The sequence below is a fragment of the Heterodontus francisci genome, chromosome 2 (assembly GCF_036365525.1).
Source record: "Heterodontus francisci isolate sHetFra1 chromosome 2, sHetFra1.hap1, whole genome shotgun sequence".
Taxonomy (NCBI): Eukaryota; Metazoa; Chordata; class Chondrichthyes; order Heterodontiformes; family Heterodontidae; genus Heterodontus; species Heterodontus francisci.
Genome location: NC_090372.1, coordinates 146489129 through 146511165, shown reverse-complemented (window position 1 = coordinate 146511165; position 22037 = coordinate 146489129). Strand labels below are relative to the sequence as shown.

The 22037-nt window shown below is 45.6% G+C and overlaps 1 protein-coding gene across 1 annotated transcript in view; it reads right to left on the bottom strand.

Annotated features, from left to right (window-relative positions):
- The window catches only part of LOC137379978 (polypeptide N-acetylgalactosaminyltransferase 15-like), a 134108-nt gene that overhangs the window by 62206 nt on the left and 49865 nt on the right, over positions 1 to 22037 (bottom strand). Inside the window, exon 4 of the mRNA XM_068051427.1 lies at positions 2257 to 2424. Within this exon, the coding sequence (XP_067907528.1) occupies positions 2257 to 2424 (168 nt within the window). The remainder of the gene's footprint in view (positions 1 to 2256; positions 2425 to 22037) is intronic.

Here is a 22037-nt window from a genome sequence, read left to right as displayed (position 1 = left end):
AGCTTCACCAGGTTGACACCTCATTTTGAGTTATGCCTGGTGCTGCTCCTGGCATGCCCTCCTGCACTCTTCATTGAACCAGGGTTGGTCTCCTGGCTTGATGGTAATGGTAGAGTAGGGGATATGCCGGGCCATGTCGTTACAGATTGTGGTTGAGTATAATTCTACTGCTGCTGATGGCCCACAGTGCCTCATGGATGCCCAGTTTTGCATTGCTAGATCTGTTCGAAATCTATCCCATTTAGCATGGTGGTAGTGCCATACAACACAGTGGAGGGTATCTTCAATGTGAAGGCGGGACTTCGTCTCCACAAGGACTGTGCGGTGGTCACTCTGACCAATACTGTCATGGACAAATGCATCTGCGGCAGGCAGATTGGTGAGGACGAGGTCAAGTCTATTTTTCCCTCTTGTTGGTTCCCCCACCACCTGGAACATACCCAGTCTAGCAACTAGGTCTTTAAGACTCAGCCAGCTCGGTCAGTAGTGGTGCTACCGAGCCACTCCTGATGATGGACTTTGAAGTCTCCCATTCTGCACCCTTGCCGCTCTCAGTGCTTCCTCCAGTGGTGTTCAAGATGGAGGAGTACTGAGTCATCAGCTGAGGGAGGGCGGTAGGTGGTAATCAGTAGGAGGTTACCTTGCCCATGTTTGACCTGATGCCATGAGATTTCATGGGGTCCGGAGTTGATGTTGAGGACTCCCAGGGCAACTCCCTCCCTACTGTATACCCCTGTGCCACCACCTCTGCTGGGTCTGTCCTGCCAGTGGGACAGGACATACCCGGGGATGGTGATGGCAGTTTCTGGGACATTATCTGTAAGGTATGATTCCGTGAGTATGACTATGCCAGTCTGTTGCTTGACTCGTCTGTGGGACAGCTCTCCCAACTTTTGCGGGGCGGCACAGTGGCGCAGTGGTCAGCACCGCAGCCTCACAGCTCCAGCGACCCGGGTTCAATTCTGGGTACTGCCTGTGTGGAGTTTGCAAGTTCTCCCTGTGTCTGCGTGGGTTTCCTCCGGGTGCTCCGGTTTCCTCCCGCATGCCAAAGACTTGCAGGTTGATAGGTAAATTGGCCATTAGCAATTGCCCCTAGTATAGGTAGGTGGTAGGGAAATATAGGAACAGGTGGGGATGTGGTAGGAATATGGAATTAGTGTAGGGTTAGTATACATGGGTGGTTGATGGTCGGCACAGACTTGGTGGGCCGAAGGGCCTGTTTCAGTGCTGTATCTCTAAACTAAACTAAACTAAACTAAACTTTGGCACAAGCCCCCAGATGTTAGTAAGGAAGACTTTGCAGGGTCGACAGGGCTGGGTTTGCCGTTGTCGTTTCCGGTGCCTCGGTTGATGCCAGGTGTTCCGACCAGTTTCATTTTTTCTTATTGACTTCATAGCGGTGGCTTGCTAGGCCATTTCACAGGGCATGTAAGAGTCAACCACATTGCTGTGGGTCTGGAGTCACATGAAGACCAGTCCAGGTTTGGAGAGCAGATTTCCTTCCCTGAAGGACATTAGTGAACCAGATGGGTTTTTACAACAATCGACAATGGTTTCATGGCCATCATTAGACTAGCTTTTAATTCCAGATTTATTAATTGAATTCAAATTCCACCTTCTGCTGTGCTGGTATTCAAACCCATGACCCCAGAGCAATACCCTGGGTCTCTGGGTTACTAGTCCAGTGACAATACCACTATGCCACCACCTCCCCTCCCCACTTATAGTATCTTGTCCCAGTAACCAAAGTAAACCAAGCTATTCAACTGTGGTGGGCATCATAGCCAATCCTGGATCATGTCTTCACTTGATCTCCATACACGGTCACTTTGCAGTAAGAATAACTGATAAAAAATGGAAGCAGGAACCAAGCTCGTGCTCCCCTCTATGGGCACTTTGAAGCCAGCAATAGTACTACACTGTTGCCACTGCTGAAGTTAACAAGTTCTTTGCTAATTGGAGATCAAACCCTGGACCTTCCAGGTCTGTGCAGCTCAGTGCCATACCAGATGGTACATTCTCCCATTAAGCCACTCAAAAAGCTCCATAATGCAACATAAAATAAAATAAAATAGGAAAATGGTTTCTCTTTAATTTTCAACACTTAATTTTTATACTGCTTTACTTCATTCACTTACCCCTTTGCTTTACAGATGTATTAGGAACTGTTTGTTCTAACTAAATACTTCCTATTGTATATTTGTTTGCCTTATAGCTTTCAAGTATAATTAAACAGACAGTTAAGTGGACACCTACTGTATAGGGCTGATGGGAGACTTCCGCCATTTCTGCTCGTACTCCGGTATTGGTTCCCAATGAAAGTCCAGCTTCCAGTTGAAAACTCCTCGTTGTGGATCAACTGAGTGATAATACTGAAATGTTTTCCAGTCAATAACATCTATTACAGGAGAAACAACACGAGTCCTGTAATGGAAAAAAAAGGTAAAAACTTATCTTCATTTTCTCTTCAATGGGATTGCATTTTATAAGAACTGATCTTAACTACCCCTCCTTAAATTTATTAGCATTTCTTTCAGCTTGTATTTCACTTCAGTAAGAAGCATTAACAACTGCAAACTTCGAATGTTTTCTGGTACTTGCCAACAATCATTATTCAATCAGTGATCTAATCAGTCAGCCATGTTTGAGAATACCTTCATGAGAAGCACACGACGAAGTATCAACCAATTAATCTCTTGAGCGCCAATGAAGAGATTTCCACTATTGTTTGAGCACACAGAGCTACTTTGGAAGCTGCAAAGGATCAGAGAAATAAGTGGCTCGAACAGTAGCTTCGACTAATCAAATAGCAATAACAGAAAGTTATACTCCTCTGGTGCATTACTAAATTATGTAAGAACTGCCATAACACTATACAGAGGGAGTTAAGGATGTGGAAATCAATCCTAAGGGTGAAACCTTCAGTTCATTTGCTGTCTCAATTATCCATTCAGCCTCTGCTATTCTGAGTTGTTGAGGGTAGCGAGCCAATTCAAATGCCTCAAGGCATCCTTTGGTTCAATGTACTATCTTTAATTGCCCTGGGGAGGACAAGAGGTCACCTTTCCCGATTGAAAAATTTGAGTCTTGTAAAGGAATAAACTATCTAACAACCACTGCAGTGCCAGGGCTTGTAGAATGGACAAAAAAGATCAAGAGGGACTGGTAACTGTAATAATGTAACATGTTGAGGGCTCTAGATGGTCTCCTCTGGGGGATAGGGCATTTTTCTCTACCCTAACATTTCTGCCTCAGAACATCACTAATAAAAAAAAACACTTCAAGTTCAAGTTTAAAATTAAATTAAAAGAAGTCAAAGCCACAAAGGCAGAATACAGATACTTAGTTGACAATCAAACTCATTTCTTCAGTTCGCTCTTTGCAATTAAATATGAGATAGTAAAATAAGAAGATTACAAATGAGGAAAGTAAGGGGTTTTTGTTATAGTCAGCAGGCCCCATCAGATTTCCCATGCATTAATTTTAATTTTATGAAGATTTCTGCTCGGAGTGTGAACTCATAAAGTTATTTGTATGGAATATGATAACATCAGGACTTCAACAACTCACACCTGAAGCTATCGACTTAAATGTTGGTTTGTTCTCAGTTCACCCAGCATATTCAATTCACCCAAGAGGCTGGATTTTAAAGCCCCTCTGCCATCAGGAATATTGGTGGTGGGGGGGGCAATGAAGACACCAACGGCGACAGGCCCCGTGCCAATCTCAGGGGTAGGGGCTCATGGTGGCCGCCCCGCCACTCGGTGACGGGACCCCCATTTAAATATGTAAACTAATTTACATACCTGATTTAATGAGGGTCCCATCGCTTCCTTAATCGCTGCACCAATCCTCATTGGGACGGCCGACAATGCCGTGCCTTCGAATCCCCGTTCGGGGAAGGGGTGTGATACCTGTGGGGAGGAGGATTTTTTTCACTGTGCGGGAGTGGGGAGCAGGGTTAAAATGCTACAGATTGGACTGTGGGGGGGGGGGGGGTGGGGGTGATGGGAAGGGGTAAAGGGCAAAGGTGCCGAACTTTGAGGGGGGTAAGGTCAAATTTTGAATATCTGTATTCTGGGAGGGAAAAGGGCAGGAATGTTGTGATTTGCCATTGTGGGGGTGGGAGTGTGCATAGTATGTTTATTTTATTTAGTTTTAGGAAACCTAAACTTACCTGTCCATTTAAATTTTAAATGTGCATTGAGGGCTTGAAACACTTTAAAAATGGCACCAGCGCCTGCGCATTGGCGACGGACGCCATCGCCTGTGGCGGTTTGCCCACCCCCTCCACGTTATCGCGGAGGGTGGGCGCCGAGGCCACGCTAATGAGCCACCACTTTTGAAATTGCGGCGGCTCCATGACGTAGTGCCCTATTTTGGCAGCAGACTCTTAAAATGCAGCCCAACACATTCACAGATATGAGAGGAAAGTCAACAGAATTGTTGAATGGTATACACTCAGGACTTAAAGTTGTACTTAGTACAAGAACAGCTTTCTACTGATGGAGCAACTATATGTACGGAATTTAGTCTTAAAGAATCTAGAAATTGCTGCACAAAAGGAGACTATTTCCCCAGCCTTTTCACACATCATGGCCTATTCTTCACTTTCAGAGGCTTGTATAATTGTTTTTAAACAATGTTCTAGTCTTTGCTTCAATAGCTATTTGTGATAAATCATTCCATGTTCTAATAATGCTGTGTAAAATGAAATCTTCTAACTTCCTATTTCTATTCTTCTAGTGATAATCTGGATTCTACACCATTTTTACTGATTTGTCAAAAATCTATTACAATAATACGCAGCTTCTCTCTGTCTGCACTTTTCTGATTGGTCGGTCGGTTGAATTGGTGGCGGAGCAAGCACTCAGTACATAGCAGAAAGTTTATTGGCCCCATTTTCCACTGCAAGGGAGGTAAGTTGTGCAAATGAAAACTTTTTATGGTGTTTAGATTTGGCTCCAAATGACAGATCAGGTATAGAGTGGATATGTTCAAGGTTTTCACACTTACTGTGAGAGATGAGTTTAGTAAGCACTCATGAGATTATAATATAAAACTGAGAGAGAGACTGAGGTAAAATTTAATCAAGGTAATATCAAATAGAGGGAGAGAGACTGAGGTTAAATATAGCCAATATAATAGAAAATCCAGCAAGACTGAGGTAAAATATAATATAAAATAGAAAGAGACTGAGATAAAATCTAATCAGTGTAATAGAGATCGCAGAGGGAAACCTATTTTAAAAATAGGACAACTTCTGTTGGGTTTAAAGATCTTGGTTTGCGGAGTGTTTTGTAAGTTCCAATGAAATTTTGTACCTGTGGGCTGACAGTTGGTTGATTAGATACTGTAACATTAAAGGGCAGTGTGCATTGGGTGATAGTTTTTGATTGATTCAAACAAGGCACCTGGTGAATGGAGAAGACAGATTTTTGGGGGCTGTGCCTGGCGCGTGAGGAGGAGACTATGGTGATTGGTACTGGAAAGATTTGAAGGCAGATTGGAATAAAACAGGTTTGACATTACAGAATTTAAAGAGAAAATAGAGAGAGACTGAGGTAAAATATGACCAATATGAGATAAAGACTGGGGTAAAATATAATATAAAATAAAGAGAGACTGAGGTGATGATGGGAGAGATGGGGCTGGCACGAGTGGGATGGGGTTGGCATGGGAGAGATGGATGGAATGGGGTGGCATGAGAGGAATGACATGGGAAGGATAGGATGACCTGAAATGGGGATGGCATGGAATTGAGAGAATGGTATTGGAGGGATGGCAGTGGAGGAGATGGCATCAGTGAGATGGCATGGGAAGGATGGAATGGCATGGGATGGGAATGATATGGAATTGAGGGGATGGCACAGGAGGGATGGCATGGGATGGGGATAGCATTGGAGGAGATGGCATCAGGGGGATGCCATGGGAAGGATGGAATGGCATGGGATTGGGATGACATGGGAGGGAGGAGTGGCATGAGAGGAATGGCATTGAAAGGACAGATGGCATGGGAAGGATGGAATGGCATGGGATGGGGATGGCATGGGAGAGGTGGATGAGATGTCGGAATTGGTAAAGTATACTAATTTGACCGCAAATGTTTTGTGGGTCTCTGCTAGTCTTTCACTATTTATCATGACAAAACTTCTAATAATTTGTAAAAAACCTCCATTAGATTGCTCCTCTTAATTATCTCTGTTCCAGTAATTTAAAAAAAAAATCAATTTTTGAGCTGTTCTTCAGAACTTTGACCTGTCACTCCTGCTGTCGTTCGAATGAATCTTAACTGTAATTTCTCCATAGATCCAATGTTCTACCGATAATAAAGTGCCCACAACTGCACTCAATACTTCTGCTGTGGCCTAACAAATGTCTTGTACAAATGCAATGCCATTTCCTTGGCTTTATATTCCATGCCCTTAGGTGTTAAAATCCTATTTGTCTTTTAAATGGTGTTTTCTACCTGAACTTCATCTTGAGAGATATATTGGGAAGAGTATGCCCTGGCAGTGTAGAACATACATGCTGCTCTGCTGGTTGGTGGGTTCCCTGCTGTCAGCCACTTGTTGATATACATTGTTGGTCGATAGGTTCCCTACTATCAATTTATATTTGGAAAGTTACCCCTTATATATCTGCACCTGCACATCTCCCTGTAGCTGTGCTCTGTACAAACCTAACAATTTAGACTATATTTTCTTTCACTATTTCCTTATGCATCTGCTGAGTATTTCCAGCATTTTCTGTTTTTATTGCCTTTCATTGTTCTTTTTCCTAAAATGTACTCCATATTTCTATGCATTGGAACACAACTGTCACCTATCTACCCATTCCACTAACCTGTCTGCCTCCTCTGGAAATCACGTGTGTTCATCATCAGTTTGTTGTTACTCTAATTTTTTATCATCAACAAACTTCATTATTATTCCTCTTCTGCCTATGTCCAAATCATTTATATAACTGGAAAACAAAAGATATCCTAATACAGATCCCTGGACACACCACAACCCACATCCCGCTAATCTGCAAAATATCGTTTGACTCCTACGCTTTGCTTTCTGGCCACAGGCCTTATTCGATCTATGTGATTAAGTTCTTTTTAATACTCTGTGCCTTAATTGTCATAACAGGTCTTTTTGTGCCATCTTATTAATTGCCTGCTACTTTATACAATATCCCACCACATTCAGTAATTTCTTCAAAAATGTTCAAATGAATCTGTTCTTGATTAACCCATGCTTTCTAACTGCTCACTAATTTCATTCTGTATTACCCTAAAGGGCAGATATTCCTCTACATGGTGCCTAGGGAATGGTTAAGTTTTTAGGTGCAGCAAACAGGACGTGAGACTCAAGATGAATTATTTCAGGACTTTGTTCTACTATCCTCACTTCACCTTTGGGCATCCAAGTGACATCCATCTGAAGAAAGCTAGTGGTGGGACACCCTGCAAGCTGATGGTTCAGGAGAGGAGAGTCCCAGGGTAGTCCATATAGTTGAACAAAAGAAAGTAAGTCTAGATTTTTAAAATTTTCCTTTCCCCACCACCCACCCCGCCCCCCCCCCACCCCCTACCCACAGCACCCCTCCCACTGAAATTTGATTTCTTTCCACCTCTAAGTACTGGAGAGAATACCTATCTGAGAAAATAAATCAACTTACTAATAGTATTTATATTTAGATCAGCTGAAGAAACCAGCATATCTTTTCAACTGGTCTTTCATCTTTGGCTCCGATAGATACTGCCTCCAGCTGTGACATAATCAAGTGGCGCAGATGTAGTGAGTGCATGGGTTCCAAAAAATGTTATTGTTGGATAAAGACTGGACTTCCCACCAAAGAAAAGCCCACTCAGACCCAAGGCTGGAATGGAATCCAATCAACATTGTTTCTGTTTCTTGAGGTATCCATGACAACTTAGGAAAAATGTCACTAGCCAAGTAGAAAATGTCTTCTGGAATAATACGCCATTCCTTGAGTGCCAGCAACAGCTATCAGAACATGACTAATTCATCTTCCAGAACAATCCAAATTATTGTGGAAAATTCCTTGCAACAAGCAAGCTACTGAGCTATCCTTTACTTATGTAAGAGGAATATTTCCGCTCTTTGCTAAATTTGGCAAAATTATACTCCAAGGTTATAATTTTAATACATGCCAATGGAAATTTTTCCATACTAGCTCATAAGAAAACACAAAATTCTTCTTCTACTTGACATAAAAGGCAGGGGTCTTGCTCTGCTCACCCAGTAAAATGTTACTGTCTGCATAACTCACCAGACTTGGCATCTGCAAGGAGATGGTTGACCAGAAGAAAGCTACCAAGGTAAGATTATAGAACAGCTCTAATGTGAAGTAGCAGCCCGGAGATTAGAGGCCACTAAGTGATCCATGATAACTGTCACTCATACACTGTTATCCTATCAATGCTTTCAAACCCTGTACAGTGTTGCCAAGAGATAAACATCCCATGAAATGCTTACCATGCACTACTAAGGGATGATGTCTGTGAGGAGTCAAAGACAGAATCTACTTGGTTAGAATTAAGGAACAAGTGAAGAACTATTATGCTACTGTGTATATACTATTGGCCACCAAATTGTGAGAAGGAGATAGAGGAGCAAATTTGCAGTCAAATTATAGAAAGATGCAAGAACTACAGAGTAGTGATAAAGGGAGGATTTCAATTATCCTAATATAGACTGGGATAGTAACAGTGTAAAGGGCAACAAGGGGGAGGAATTACTGAAATGTGTACAAGCGAACCTTTTTGATCAGTGTGTTTCCAACCCAATGAGGGAGGCAGCAGTGCTGGATCTAGTTCTGGAGAATGAAGTGAAGGAGGTGGAGCATGTTTCAGTGGGGGAGCATTTGGGATACAGTGATAATAATATCATCAGGTTTAGAATAGTTATGGAAAAGGACAAGGAACAATCAAATAGTCATTTGGTAGTACAGAACTTGAGTATTGCTGAAAATAGAGACATAATGTCAAAGCTTTTTGTCTTGCACTCATCAGGACAATCTGAAAGAATACCAATGTAAGGGAAAACAAAGACTTTATACTGTAGGAGAAGAGAGTGCTGATTGGTTGGAAAGTGAACTCTGATTGGTAGAGGCATTGCCATGGAGAATGCACCTGTTTACAGTGATTGACAGTTAACTGCCAAGCTTTGTTTGAAATTTAAACCAGGCAGCTTGACCCTGATTGGTCAAGGCATTGCCCTGAAGAATAAACCAGCAATGGCTGTCACTTATTTTGTTCAGCTGGAACAGGCACAATGTTTGTACATGTTCTTTCTGTCTGCAAAGAACATGGCCCTGTGTATTAATATATGTAGCCTCCAGTACATGCAAATACCCCACACTGCGAGCCCTGCTGACAATCTTAAATTGGTAGTCAGTGTAATTCTTAGCATACTGAGGATTGTTTAGCAAATGTTGTCCAATCGCAGAATCACACCTAATATTGGACACTGTGTTTTGAGTTTTGCAAACATGGGCTGGTTGGGTACGGCCTGTACCTTGCCTGTTGTGAACAGCAGAAGGGACACGATATTTGATACTATCCGCCAGTCTTTGCGATGTCGTCTTCTTCTTCTTAGGCAGTTCGTCGGGAATGAGGATGACTTTCTTCCACTCCAGGGTTGTGGTTCCTTCTGTGACTGAATAGTCCAATTTTGGATCCACATACTCTGCCACAGGTGGGGTAGGTGGTGTTTGGTGAGGCGAGTGAATGGGATGCTCGAAATTCCGAATGCTATCTTCTGCTGTTTGCACTTGGTTGCTGCCTGGGCATGTCAATGTTGTTCGAACTGGCTGGCAACATCACGGATGCTTCTTCTCCATTTTGTGTGATCTCGAGCAAGAGATTCCCACAAATTGGTGGAGATGCCACATTTTTCAGGAAGGCTTTAAGGACATCCTTGTAGCGTTTCCTCTGCCCTCCTGATAGCCTCTTGCCATAATGGATCTCGGAGCAGAAAGTTTGTTTGGCAGTCTTTGTCAGGCATGTGGACCATGTGGCCCACCCACTGTAGCTGACTAGCCATGACCAGTGTCTCGATACTGGGGATGTTGGCCTGAGAGAGGACACTGATATTGAAGCCCTTGTCCTGCCGCTGAATTTACAGGATCTTGCAGAGGCACCGCTGATGATATCTCCAGGGCTTTGAGATGTCTGCTGTACGTGTTCCTGACACATACAGGAGGGCAGGTAACACTGTGACCTGTAGACCAGGAGTTTGGTGCCAGGTTTGACGTCTTTGTCATCAAACACTCTTTTCCTCAGAGGACCGAAGGCTGCACTGGCACACTGGAGGCAACATTGAGTTTCATTGTTTATGTCTGCCCATGCTGAGAGGAGGCTCCCAAGGTATGGGAAGTGATCAACATTGTCCAGTGGTTGGCGGTGGATCTTGCTAGTCGGGGGGCAGTGTTGCGCTGTGGAAGCAGGCTGGTAGAGGACCTTTGTCTTCCGGATGTTTAGCTTCAGGACCACTCTTTTATACGCATCCGTAAATGCCTCAACGAGGGTTTGAAGTTCAGCCTCTGAGTGTGCGCAGACACAAGCATCGTCAGCATACTGCAGCTTGATGATAGAGGTTGGAATGGCCTTGGTACTGAATGGTCTATATACCTAGCATCACACTGGCAGATTGTCAGTAGGGTTCTGCCAAAATTTTTAGTCCAGGGTGGGAAGGCCCAGGAACGGCCTTTCCACCCCGCTACTAATTGAGGCCCTTAACTGGGTGATTAACCCCCAATTGAGGGCCTCTTCCCACCACAACCGCAATTAGCCGTGCAGCCGTGTTGGCACACAGGAAGCACACCACGGAAAACTGTACAGGCTGCTTCCCGGCTCTGGGGACAGGGGAGGTTCCCTCGTTCAAAGGCATTTAGTGCCGGAACAAAGGACCCGGCATCGCGAAGAAGGGCCGCTGAGGGCCACCCTCCCTGCCCTTACTGCTGACCCCCCTCCCTCCCCTCCCCTTCCCTGTGAGCTCCACCCCACGAGACCCCTCCCACCTTGATCTACCTGAGGCCTGGCTCCAGTGACGCTCCTCGGCCTCCCGGTTGGTCACCCCCAGCAGCAGCCATCTCCTTCTGATTGGCCGGCAGCACTCCAAGGGCGAGACTTCTGGCAATGGGATCCTCGATCGTATGGAAGACCCACCGCTGTCCACATGTGCTTGGTTGGCACTAAATCTGGTGAACCTTCCAAGAAAGAGGTGACGGAGGGATCTCGGTATCAGTTTCTCCCAATATCGAGACTCCCACTGCCAGGATAAAAATCCCCCCCATGGCTCTGGATTCCAGTGCTCAACGAAGCTTGCAGAGAATCACAGCAGTCCAACAATTGATGCTCCAGCAGATTACCAGAATTGCTGAGGCACCTCCCCAGATGAGTGGCAGTGGCTCCATGGAGCATGAACCTGCTGTCCTCTCTCAGGATGATGGCATTCCTACTCCCACCACTTCCACTCTCCAAGTGCACCTGCTGTTGCCAGCGCAGATAGCTGCTACCCATGCAGAGGTGGTGCAGTCTGAAGCCAATCCATCAAGACCCAGAACTATTGAAGGGCATTCTGCAAGGCCATCTGCAGTTTCCCCCACTGAATTTCAGCAGCCTTCCTGCTGCAGCCACTGGGGTAGCACTGTGTAGGAGCATTAGGACAGGCAAAGGCACATGGAAGACAGGCACTAAGAGAATGTATAAGGGTGAATACCTGACTTTTTTATGGAAACTTGGATCGTTTAATCAACTTAGTTTGGAATGGTTGTTTTGTGGTGGCTTTTATTTCAACCCTGTGGCCAGGAGGATGTGATGGTCAGTAACAGAGGGAAAGTAAGGTGTGTGGCTGTTGTCGAATGGGGATTTTGGGCTGTGCTCAGAGGAACCATAGTCAAATGAAGCTATCTTGGTCAGCTTGGCCACAAAGGGGCGACATTGCTTGCCTCCTCCCTTCTTCCTCCTCCCTCTCCTCCTCTTCAGCTGCTTGCCATATACCTGGTAATAAGGCGCAGTGGTTAGCACTGCAGCCTCACAGCTCCAGGGACCCGGGTTCAATTCTGGGTACTGCCTGTGCGGAGTTTGCAAGTGACCTGTGACCACGTGGGTTTTCGCCGGGTGCTCCGGTTTCCACCCACCGCCAAAGACTTGCAGGTGATAGGTAAATTGGCCATTGTAAATTGCCCCGAGTGTAGGTAGGTGGTCGGGAATATGGGATTACTGTAGGGTTAGTATAAATGGGTGGTTCTTGGTCGGCACAGACTCGGTGCGCCGAAGGGCCTGTTTCAGTGCTATATCTCTAAATAAAAAAAAAATAAGGACTGTGCCCTCATGATGGTGAGGTTGTGCAGGATGCAGCACACCATGACGAATGGTGACACACAATTTGGCAAAGTACAAGGCTCCTCCAGAGAAGTCCAGGTAGTCAAGCATAGATTAAGAACCCCAATGGTGTGCTCGATGACATTCGATATGGCAGCATGGCTCTCATTATATGCATGTTACCCATGTATGTGTGGGTTGCTCACTGGAGTCATGAGCCAGATGGCCAGCGGATAGCCCTTGTCACCCAGTAGCCAGGCTCTGGTTTGAAGTGGTGGCTCAAATACTGATGGGCAAACAGGCACAGAATAAAGACTTCATGACTGCTGCCCGGGTATCAGGAATTCGCTTGCATGATGTGCTGAGCATGATCGCACACCGAATGCACATTCAGGAAGTGGAACCCTTTGCATTTAGATATGGCACCCTCAAAGCCACAAGTGTACAGTCGATGATACCCTGTACCATGGGGCACCCTGCCCCATGGGGAATCCTGCCATTCTGGCAAAGGCACATGCATGCTGTGCATGTTTCTCTTTGGTCAGAGAGAACACAATGCATTCTCTTTTCCTGATATAAAGAGTGTCAGTCACCTCCCTTATAAAACAATGAACGGCAAACTGGAAGATGTTGGCGATGTCCCCTGCTCCAGCCTGGAAGAATCCCGACACAAAGACATTCATCGCCACAGTCAGCTTCACAGCTACTGGTAGTGCCATCCTTGCCCTGCTGTGAGGTTGCAGGTCTGCCTGAAAGAGGTGGCAGATTTCAGTGAGCACCTCTTTTGTAAAATGCAGATGCGAACACACTGTTCCTCTGTGAGGTTGAGGTAAGAAAATGGCTCGCTGAAGACCCTGGATTGGATGCATAAGGTCTCCTGCTGACAGTCCTGCTCCTCTTCCTCCATCTGCAAGTAGCTTGGCTCCTCTGCATTGCCTTTGATCAATCTCACTGTCAAGTTGCAGGTCAAGGAGGATGGTACCTACAGCACCTATGACTGGAAGCAAGTGGTCTGAGCAGAGCTCTTGAAGTCCGAACATAGGCCTTCACCACATGCAATACCATCCCTGTAGACTTTACCAATTTTAAACAGTCGAACAAAACTCACAGCACTTCTACAAAATTGGCTTGGTGATAGGAGGCAGAGGGTGGCAGTGGAGGGTTGTTTTTCAGATTGGAGGCCGGTGACCAGTGGTGTGCCGCAGGGATCAGTGCTGGGCCCTCTGTTGTTTGTCATATATATTAATGACTTGGATGTGAATGTAGGGGGCATGATTAATAAGTTTGCAGATGGCACCAAAATTGGTGGTATAGTGGACAGTGAAGAAGGTTGTCTAAGGTTATGGATCAACTGGGAAAGTGGACAAGGGAGTGGCAAATGGAATTTAATGCAGACAAGTGCAAAGTGATGCATTTTGGGAAGTTAAACCAGGGCAGGACATATGCAGTGAATGGCAGGGCCCTGGGGAGTGTTGTTGAGCAGAGAGACCTTGGGATGCAAGTACATAGTTCCCTGAAAGTGGCAACACAGGTAGACAGGGTGGTGAAGAAGGCAAATGGCATGCTTGCCTTCATCGGCCGAGGCACTGAGTACAAGAGTTGGGACGTCATGTTACAGTTGTACATAACGTTGGTTAGGCCGCATTTGGAGTACTGTGTGCAGCTCTGGTCGCCGCACTACAGAAAAGATGTGATTAAGCTAGAGAGGGTGCAGAAAAAATTCACAAGGGTGTTGCCTGATTTGGAGGGCTTGAGTTATAAAGAGAGATTGGATAGGCTGGGTCTGTTTTCCCTGGAGCGAAGGAGGCTGAGAGGGGACATGATAGAGGTATATAAAGTTATGAGAGGCACAGATAGGGTAGATAGCCAGAGTCTGTTTCCCATGGTAGGGGTGACTAAAACTAGAGGGCATAGATTTAAGGTGAGAAGGAGGAGGTTTAAAGGGGATCAAAGGGGTACATTTTTCACACAAAGAATAGTGGGTATCTGGAATGAGCTGCCAGAGGAGGTGGTGGAAGCAGGAACAGTAACAACATTTAAGAGGCATCTGGACAGGTACTTGAATGAGAAAGGCGTAGAGGGATGTGGAATTAATGCAGGCCGGTGGGATTAGTATAGATAGGCATTATGGTCGGCATGGATGCGGTGGGCCGAAGGGCCTGTTTCTATGCTGTATGACTCTATAAAATCAAACAGAACCAGCAGAAACCAATCAGCAACTGAACTCAGATAAAAGCAACTAAACTCAATGTATTTGATGATCCCTTTAAATAACGCTGGTGGGGATCCTTCCTGCTGCTGAATGCATTTTCAGTTGTGTGAAGTTAAGAGAGGTCATTAGCTGGAGCATTGATGTAGAAAATGGCACCGCTGGCATCTATCAGCGTTATGTGCTGACTGATGTCACGATCTGCCTACTCTGCATACTTCCAGCACACGCTCCTTAACGTCCATGCTAACGCCCTCAGCAAAATAGCGGCTGGCATGAGCCACACAGAAAATACGGGCACTATGGAACCAAATTTTGTAGCCATAGAGATAAAAATGAGACAGAAAAAGAAGGCTAATGACAAATGTAAGATCCATAATACAGTAGAGAACCAAGCTGAATATAGAAAGTACAAAGGAGATCTAAAGAAGGGAATAAGTGGGGCAAGAGAGAATATGAGAATAGATTAGTTGATAACATAAAAGGAAACTCAAACATCTTTTACAAACATATAAATAGTAAAAAGGTACACAAAGGAAGGGTGGGGCCAAATAGGGACTAAAAAGATCTTCTGCAGGCAGAGAGCATGACTGAGGTACTAAATGAGTACTTTTCACCTATCTTCACTAGAAAAGAGGACGCTGTCAATGTCACAGTAAAGGAGGAGGCAGTATCAATATTGGATAAAAATAGGTAACGAGGCAGGACTTAAAAGGTTGGCAGTCTTCAAACTAGAAAAATCACCCAGTCTGGTTGGGATACATCCTATGTTACTGAAGGAAGTAAGGATTGAATTTGCAGAGGCTCCGGCCACCATCTTCCACTGCTCCTTGGATATGGGAGTGGTGCTAGAGGACAGGGAGATTGCAAATGTTACACTGCTGTTTAAAAAAGGGAGAGGGATAATCCCAGCACCTACAGGCCAGTCAGGTTAATGTTGGTGGTGTGGAAATATTTAAAGACTATGATAAACCATCACAAAGTTAATTGACATTTGGAAATGTATGGGCTAACAAATGAAAGTCAGCACAGATCTGTTAAAGGAAAACGGTGTTTGACTAACTTGACTGAGTTGTTTGATGAAGTAATGAAGAGGATTGAGAAAAGTAGTATGGTTGTTGCTATGTATATGGACTTTCAAAAGATGCTCGAGAAAATACCACATAATAGGCATGACATTACACACACCATTCCTGGCCTAGGTGGAGGAAAGAGAAATGCTCCTGAAAGACCCAAGGTAGACAAGGCCATCTGCTGAGAACCTTCCTCCCTCTCCTTGTCCTCCTCCCTCTGCGAACACCTTGCCCTCTTCTTTGCTGCCTCTGCTCCATCTCTCTCTCTCTCTCTTTCCTATGCTGCAGCCCAGTGGGGAACTACAGCACTCATGACTGGGAGCAAGTGGTCTGGCTGGTACCCTTGAAGTCAGAACAAAGACCTTCACCATATGCAACATCACTTCCTGTTGACTTCATCAGCTTTAAACAATGCTGCAAACCACCAGGCACTCTACAAACTTAAACAAAGGCAGTAAAAATTAATCAGCAACTAACCCGACAGTGGTTGAGAAGCCCTTTAAATAGGGCTGGTGGAGGTGGGTAGAGACATCCTTCCTGCTGCTGAATGAATGATCAGCTGTGCTGGAGCAGTGATGTTGAAAATGGCAGCACTGGCGTTAAATCAGGGCCACACACTGACTGACATCACGATCTGCCTAGTCTGCACACTTCCGATGCATGCTCCTAACAGCAGTGCTAATGCCCTCACCAAGATGGCGTCTAGCTCAGGCTGCTCGGGAAGTGTGACTGCATGGTGTGGACAGCATTTTAGAGCCAATGCCACCTATTGTGCTGAAGCTATGGGTATTATGGAGCCTAATTTTACAGCCATGGACTTCCAAAAGACATTTGATGAAGTACCACATAACACAGGAAATAGAAGCACGTGGTATTAAAGGGATGGTAGTAACTTGGCACAGAATTGGTTATGGAATAGGAGGCAAAGAGTAGTGGTGAACAAATGTTTATCTGACTGGACAGAAGTATACATTGGGGTCCCCCACAGTCAGTATTGCTTTTCTTGTTATATATAAACGGCCTGGACTTGGGTATAGGGAGTACAGTTTTGAAGTTTGCAGATGATACAAAACTTGACAATATAGTAAATAGTGAACAGAATGGTAGCATATTTCAGGAGGACACAGATAAACTGATGAAATGGGCAGACACGTGGCAGATGCAATTTAATGCAGATAAGTCAGAAACTGGCACAGTTGTGTACTTCGGGAAAAACAACGTGGAGAAGCAGTATAATCTAAATGGTACTATTTTGAGTAGGTTCCAAGAGCAGAGGGGCCTGGTGGGGATATTCATAAATCTTTGAAGGTGCCAGGCAAGTTGAGGTGGTGGTTAAGAAAGTGTATGGGATACTTGGCTTTGTAAATAGGGGCATTGAATACAAAAACAAAAAGATCATGCTAAAGCTTTACAAATCACTAGTTCGGCCTCAGCTCGAGCACAGTGTACAATTCTGGGCACCACACTTTAGAAAGGATGGCGAGGTTTTGGAGAGGGTACAAAAGAGATTTACTTGAATGGTAACAGGGATGACAGACTTCAGTTATGTGGCCAAACTGCAGAAGCTGTGGTTGTTCTCCTTAGAGCAGACAAGATTAAGAGAAGATTTGATAGAGTAAATAAGGAGAAACTGCGAGTTGTTGTGATCTGGAATGTTCTGCCTGAAAAGGCGGTGGATACAGATTCAATAGTAACTTTCCAAAGGAAATTGGATAAATGCTTGAAGTGAAAAAAATTATATGGCTGTGGGGAAAGAGTGGGAGAGTGGAAGTAGGAGAATAGCTCTGCCAAAGAGCCGGCAGAGGGAGGAAAGGCCAAAGGGCCCCCTTTTGTGCTGTATCATTTTATGATTCTATGACCATCCTGCAGCAGAGCACAACAGAAATTGGCACTTGGAAATGAAAGTTAAAGGACCTTCACACAACAAATCCTTGCAACACCACCGAGCTGCATGTTGCAAATTTATTTACTATCAGCCCGTGTGGGTTGTAGTTGGACAGATATCTATTACTGTCTATGCAGTTAAGCACTGACCATGGCATGCCAATGGTAGAAGCACATGAAGCAGATGGCATAGTCAGTAATTGCCTTCCTGATGATCCATAATGTACGACTGTCAGTGTTTGTCAGGCAGTTCTGAACAGACCTATAGAAATGGTGGGCAGCATATAGGTGGCTGCATATAATGCCAACTGACATTCCTGCTCTTTCTGCTCCATTGTCACTCAAATTATTCTTCATAACTGAGAAGTGTCTGCCAACAAAAGCAAATTAACTCTGTTTCTGTTTTGGTTTCTGAAATGTGAGATCTCAGTTAACCACAAATACCCAATTTAAATGGGTAGGATTATTACACTGCATATGTGGTGCATAAAGACAGCAATATTGCAGACCCTTTCCTCACCAGTTCCAAAATTCAAAAAAATCCTGTGTTTTATACTGCTCTAGAAATGATTTTTGCCATTTTTTTAATTCATTCATGGGTTGTGGGTATCACTGGCTATGCCAGCATTTATTGCCCATCCCTAATTGCCATTGAGAAGGTGGTGGTGAGCTGTCTTCTTGAACCACTGCAGTCCATGTGAGGTAGGTACACCCACAGTGCTGTTAGGAAGGGAGTTCCAGGATTTTGACCCAGCGACAGTGAAGGAACGGCGATATAGTTCCAGGTCAGGATAGTGTGTGGCTTGGAGGGGAACTTGCAGGTGGTGGTGTTCCCATGCATCTGCTGCTCTTGTCCTTCGAGGTGGTAGAGGTCGCGGGTTTGGAAGGTGCTGTCTAAGGAGCCTTGGTGCATTGCTGCAGTGCATCTTGTAGATGGTACACACTGCTGCCACTGTGCGCCGCTGGTGGAGGCAGTGAATGTTTGTGGATGGGGTGCCAATCAAGCGGGCTGCTTTGTCCTGGATGGTGTCGAGCGTCTTGACTGTTGTTGGAGCTGCACCCATCCAGGCAAATGGAGACTATTCCATCACACTCCTGACTTGTGCCTTGTAGATGGTGGACAGGCTTTGGGGAATCAGGAGGTGAGTTACACGTCGCAGGATTCCTAGCCTCTGACCTGCTCTTGTAGCCATGGTATTTATATGGCTACTCCAGTTCAGTTTCTCGTCAATGGTAGCCCCTAGGATGTTGATAGTGGGGGATTCAGCGATGGTAATGCCATTGAATGTCAAGGGGACATGGTTAGATTCTCTCTTGTTGGAGATGGTCATTGCCTGGCACTTGTGTGGCGCAAATGTCACTTGCCACTTATCAGCCCAAGCCTGGATATTGTCCAGGTCTTGCTGCATTTCTACACAGACTGCTTCAGTATTTGAGGAGTCATCAATGGTGCTGAACATTGTGCAATCATCAGCGAACATCCCCACTTCTGACCTTATAATTGAAGGAAGGTCATGATGAAGCAGCTGAAGATGGTTGGGCCTCGGACACTACCCTGAGGAACTCCTGCAGTGATGTCCTGGAGCTCAGATGATTGACCTCCAACAACCACAGCCACCTTCCTTTGCACTAGGCATGACTCTAACCAGCGGAGAGTTTTCCCCCTGATTCCCATTGACTCCAGTTTTGCTAGGGCTCCTTGATGCCATACTCGGTCAAATGCTGCCTTGATGTCAAGGGTAGTCACTCTCTGCTCACCTCTTGCATTCAGCTCTTTTATCCATGTTTGAACCAAGACTGTAATGAGGTCAGGTGCTGAGTGGCTCTGGCGGAACCCAAACTGAGCGTCACTGAGCAGGTTATTGCTAAGCAAGTGCTGCTTGATGGCACTGTTGATGACACCTTCCATCACTTTGCTGATGATTGAGAGTAGATTGATGGGGCAGTAATTGGCCGGGTTGGACTTGTCCTGCTTTTTCTGTCCAGGACATACATGGGCAATTTTCCACATTGCCGGGTAGATGCCAGTGTTGTAGCTGTACTGGAACAGCTTGGCTAGGGGCGCAGAAAGTTCTGGAGCACAGGTCTTCAGTACTATTGCCGGAATATTGTCAGTATAGCCTTTGCAGAATCCAGTGCCTTCAGTCGTTTCTTGATATCACGCGGAGTGAATCGAACTGGCTGACGTCTGGCATCTATAATGCTGGGGACTTCAGGAGGTGGCCGAGATGGGTCATCAACTCAGTACTTCTGGCCGAAGATTGTTGCAAATGCTTCTGCCTTATCTTTCGCACTGATGTGCTGGGCTCCCCCATTATTGAGGATGGGGATATTTGTGGAGCCACCTCCTCCAGTTAGTTGTTTAACTGTCCACCACCATTCACGGCTGGATGTGGCAGGACTGCAGAGCTTAGATCTGATCCGTTAGTTATGGGATCGCTTAGCTCAGTCTATTGCATGCTGCTTATGCAGTTTGGCAGGCAAGTAGTCCTGGGTTGTAGCTTCACCAGGCTGACACCTCATTTTGAGGTATGCCTGGTGCTGCTCCTGGCATGCCCTCCTGCACTCTTCATTGAACCAGAGTTGGTCTCCTGGCTTGATGGTAATGGTAGAGTGGGGGATATGCCGGGCCATGACGTTACAGATTGTGGTTGAGTACAATTCTGCTGCTGCTGATGGCCCACAGCACCTCATGGATGCCCAGTTTTGCATTGCTAGATTTGTTTGAAATCTATCCCATTTAGCAAGGTGATAGTGCCTCACAATCACGATGGACGGTATCCTCAATGTGAAGGCGGGACTTCGTCTCCACATAGACTGTGCGGTGGTCACTCCTACCAATACAGTCGTGGACAGACTCATCTGCGGCAGGCAGATTGGTGTGGACAAGGTCAAGTATGTTTTACCCTCATGTTGGTTCCCTCGCCACCTGCCGCATACCCAGTCTAGCAACTATGTCCTTTTGGACTTGGCCAGCTCGGTCAGTAGTGGTGCTACCGAGCCACTCTTGGTGATGGGCATTGAAGTCCCCCACCCAGAGTACATCTTGTGCCCTTGCCACCCTCAGTGCTTCCTCCAAGTGGTGTTCAACATGGAGGAGTACTGAGTCATCAGCTGAGGGAGGGCGGTAGGTGGTAACCAGTAGGATGTTACCTTGCCCATGTTTGACCTGATGCCATGAGACTTCATGGGGTCCGGAGTTGATGTTGAGGACTCCCAGGGTAACTCCCTCCCTACTGTAGACCACTGTCCCGCCACCTCTGCTGGGTCTGTCCTGCCGGTGGGACAGGCCATACCCAAGGATAGTGATTGCAGTGTCTGGGACATTGTACGTAAGGTATGACGTGAGTATGACTATGTCAGGCTGTTGCTTGACTGGTCTGTGGGACAGCTCTCCCAACTTTGGCACAAGTCCCCAGATGTTCGCAAGGAGGACTTTGCAGGGTCGACAGGGCTGAGTTTGCCATTGTCATTTCTGGTGCCGAGGTCGATGCCGGAAGGTCCACCCGGTTTCATTCCTTTTTATTGACTTTGTAGCGGTTAGGTACAACTGAGTGGCATGCTAGGCCGTTTCAGAGGGCACGTAAGAGTTAACCACATTGCTGTGGGTCTGAAATCACATGTAGGCCAGACCAGGTAAGGACAACAGATTTCCTTCCCTGAAGGACATTAGTGAACCAGATGGGTTTTTACAACAATCGACAGTGGTTTCATGGCCATCATTAGACTAGCTTTTAATTCCAGATTTATTAATTAAATTCAAATTCCACCTTCTGCTGTGGTGGGATTTGAATCCATGTCTCCAGATCAATACCCTGGGTCTCTGGGTTATTAGTCCAGTAATAATACCACTACGCCACTGCCTTCCCTAATGTTATTGTACAAATGCTTAGCACACTTGTATGAAATTCCTCTGTCACTATTCTTTCTTTCAATCCCTTAAAATTCAAAATCAAATGTATGGAAATGGGTACTTTAGGTTTGTTTTATCATCCCAGTGATCAAAATAATTAACGGTGACCTGTCAGGGAGGGTGAACGTTACCTGGACACTTTGTTCCAGAGGTGCTCACATCACTAAGGATAGAGTCATCTGATTTGGACCATGGTCAGGGACAGGAGGGTGTGACTGCAAGTGAGGCAGATTAGAGGATCAAGAAGGTAGAAGTGGGGAAGCATCAGCCCTTTCAATTGTCCAACAAGTTCGAGGTTCTTGCATCTTGTATGGATGAGAGGGCTGCAGGGTGAATGAGCAAACTGACCATGGCACCGTGGTACATAAAACCCATTCAAGTGGGGGAGTACATAGGAATGTAGTTGTAGTAGGGGCAGTATAGTCGGGGGATAGACACCGTTCTCTTCAGCTGAGAGCGAGAGTCCAGAAGGCTGTGTTGCCTGCCTGGTGCTAGGGTTCAGGCTATCTGCTCTGGGCTGGAGAGGAACCTACAGTGGGAGGGGGAGGATCCAGTTGTCGTGGTCCGTTAGGTACCAATGAAATAGGTAGGACTAGGAAAGAGGTTCTACTTAGAGAG